Source organism: Scardinius erythrophthalmus, assembly GCF_964197995.2.
Source record: "Scardinius erythrophthalmus genome assembly, chromosome: 7".
Classification (NCBI taxonomy): Eukaryota; Metazoa; Chordata; class Actinopteri; order Cypriniformes; family Leuciscidae; genus Scardinius; species Scardinius erythrophthalmus.
This window is the reverse complement of record NC_138227.1, coordinates 798578-801971: the sequence shown is the minus strand read 5'-3', so window position 1 is coordinate 801971 and position 3394 is coordinate 798578. Positions and strand designations below refer to the sequence as shown.

General features: G+C 45.1%; 1 protein-coding gene across 1 annotated transcript in view; it reads right to left on the bottom strand.

Annotated features, from left to right (window-relative positions):
* Positions 1–3043, bottom strand: part of sidt2 (SID1 transmembrane family, member 2) — a 37322-nt gene extending 34279 nt beyond the window's left edge. The window contains exons 1-4 of the mRNA XM_081370317.1: positions 2881–3043; positions 2227–2431; positions 2023–2144; positions 1420–1584 (exon numbers count right to left, since the gene is read on the bottom strand). Coding sequence (XP_081226443.1) covers positions 1420–1584; positions 2023–2144; positions 2227–2406 — 467 coding nt within the window. The 5' untranslated portion in view covers positions 2407–2431; positions 2881–3043. The remainder of the gene's footprint in view (positions 1–1419; positions 1585–2022; positions 2145–2226; positions 2432–2880) is intronic.
* Between the last annotated feature and the right edge of the window lie 351 nt (positions 3044–3394).

Here is a 3394-nt window from a genome sequence, read left to right as displayed (position 1 = left end):
ACAGATAGCATATTACGTAGCTTAGCAATGTTTCTAAGGTGGAAAAAGGCTGTTCTTGTAACATATGAAATATGATTTTCAAAAGACAGGTTGCAGTCTAGTATAACACCCAGGTCTTTTACTGTAGAGGATGAAGTAACAGGACATCCTACTATGTTAAAGTTGTAGTGTGAGAGGTTTTGTGGGCGGTTTTTTGAACCGATAAGTATTACCTCTGTCTTGTCTGGATTTAATAAAAGAAAATTATGCGTCATCCAATCTTTTATATCTTTAACACACTCTGTCAATTTGGATAATTTAGCGTTTTCATCTGGCCGTGATGAAATATAGATTTGAGTGTCATCAGCATAACAATGGAAACTAATTCCATGTTTCCTTATAATATTTCCAAGTGGCAGCATATATATTGAGAATAATAGAGGGCCTAACACAGATCCCTGCGGCACTCCATAGTTTACTGGAGTTATGATAGATTTTTCTCCATTTAAATAAACAAAATGGTAGCGGTCAGATAAGTATGATCTGAACCAGCTTAATGCTTGTCCTTGAACACCGGTATAATTTTGTAGTCGATCTAAGAGTATTGTGTGATCTATAGTATCGAACGCAGCACTAAGATCAAGTAAAACTAGTATTGAGATACAGCCTTGGTCAGAAGCTAAAAGTAAATCATTTGTGATTTTAACGAGCGCAGTTTCAGTGCTATGGTGCGGCCTGAACCCAGACTGAAACTTTTCATAGATGTCATTTTCTTGTAAGAAAGAGCCCAGTTGAGCGGACACAACTTTTTCTGATATTTTGGACATAAAAGGAAGATTTGAAATGGGTCTATAATTTACTAGATTATTCGGATCTAATTGTGGTTTCTTAATGAGAGGTTTTATAACTGCCAGTTTAAATGTTTTTGGAACATAACCTAAAGATAAAGACGAGTTAAAGATAAGTGGAGTAACCAGTGGACCAATGGCGTCGCAGCGTCTCTAATGCTGGTGTGGTGTGTCTGGAAGTGTGTGATCAGGATGGTGTGGTGTAACTCCTCCAGAAGCGCCTCACACACACGAGTGTGTTCCTGAACACCAGAGAACACGACAGCGTTTACTGTGTGTCGCCTGACGCTCGACACACACTCGCTCATGATGAGGGGAAGAGAACGACTGCAGAAACTGAAGTTTACGACTGATATTCTGCACCAGGAAGTGATGATGATGTTCTCCTGATTAGACTCTGCACTAATAACCTTATCAGAGCGGGTTTAGGCCATGTGTAATTACTAGCCGTGTGTCTGAGCCTCTCAGCATTAGCGATGTCCCCGCTCCAGTGCCAGTGACCCGAGTGTGATGCGCTGAACTCTGAGCCGGGGTGAGTGTGATTGGCTGATGTGTGTGTGTGTGTGTGTGTGTGTGTGTGTGTGTGACTCACTGCAGTGTGAAGCTGTCGACGCGGCTGACCCTCAGCTGATAGTGGATCCCGGCGCCGGAGAGCGTCGACACGTCCACGTAGAAGAACTGAGTCTCGGCCACGGCTTTAGTGGGCGGCTGGCACAGCGTGCGGCCCACCTGTGTGTACTGGTACTTCCTCTGATACCTGCGCACACACACACACACACACACACACACACACACACAGTCAGTTTACTGCTTCAGTGCTGAAACAGAAGCTCATGAGGAACTGAGAGCTCAAAGTCCGCACATGAACGCTCGCATCATCATATCAGAGTCCGCATCATCACATGACTGCAGCGCTGGAGCGTGACTCATGAGGGCGGGGCTTGAGTTTGAACTAATTCTATTCCAATAAGGTAAAAAAGCTTAGATGAAGTCAAGAGATGCTCACAGAATATACTCTAATGTTCACAGTAATAACACTCATATCAGACTAGGTCCACTAGCAGATTCCACAGCGGGTCACGTCGCTCAGGTGAATGTCACTGGATCTGTATTATGGGATGGTGTGTTGCTAGGCAACGGCTGTACTCACAGGCCTCTTAGGACGAGGGATTATGGGATGGTGTGTTGTACTCACAGGCCTCTGAGGATGAGGGGAACCTGGAAGGACAGAACCGCCTGTTTCTGCCGGACCACGAACAGAACCGGACTGACGGTGCTCTCCGACAGCAGCTCCACCGACACTCGCACGCCCTCGGTCTGAGAGAGAGAGAGAGAGAGGGGTGTTATCATAGGCCGCCTCAGTCCGCAGTGGAGCGGCGCCGGTTCTGATGGACCCTGCCTTGTTTCTGGAGACGGTGTGGTTGTAGGAGTAGATGGTCTGGTTGTCGCTGGTGACCATGTCGTCGTACGTCACGTCGAACTGAGCGTCTCTCTGGATGACCACGTTCGTCCCGCTCACTGGACTCCAGAACCCCAGCATCAGGACCAGCCATCCCGAAACCCAGCAGAACCCCCGCATGCTGGATCCGGCATCAGCCTGAGATCTGGAGCCAGAGCCAAGACACAGTCTGAGTTAGCACACTTCATCTGCACTTCATCTGTACTTCATCTGTACTAGACACTTCATCTGTACTTCATCTGTACTTCATCTGTACTACACACTTCATCTGTACTTCATCTGTACTACACACTTCATCTGTACTTCATCTGTACTACACCCTTAATCAATAATACACACCTAAAAGTACTACATACTTAACGCTGTTTACATTGATCAGGAGTGACGGATAAATACAGGAATATTGTATTTATTAACTGTAAATATGTTAACAAATAAAATGTGATGCGATAGTCCGCGAGTTTATAAAGAATTAACTGTGATTTATGTTATTAATAACACGACAGAAACACACATATGTATATCTAGTCAGTACATATGGATAAGAATATAATAGCAGGCAGAGGCTTCTGTGAGGCGAATGTACAGACTGACCGTGTCTCGCGCTGAGCTCCCGGTGGTGTTTTAAACACACACTTGAACAGTGTTCACTGTAATGTACAGCTCGATGTAAAACTGAGGTAAATGCGGCTGTGATCCGCTCGCCCTCGCGCTGTTGTGTTGATATGCTGACCGACGGCTCAGACGTGACGTCATCGCGCACAAGTCACGTGACAGGCGCGTCGACTCCACAGACGCGAACACTTTGACAATTATTTTACACAGACAAAACAATTATTTACACACACTACCGAGTTCATAAAACACATAATTAAATCTTTATTGAATTACAGCTGCTGTCAGGATGGATCCTCTGTTCAGCCAATGGCAGAGCGGAATGACACACGTGACTGGTCACGTTGACGCTCATGACGGGACGGGAGTTTGTTTACGATCATCATCTGTGAGACCTTACATTATAAACACATTAAAAACAGCACTGATTTCAGAACAGCCTGGGCTTTGAATCATAGTGATTCATTAATAATAATATGTTTGCAATCTGACT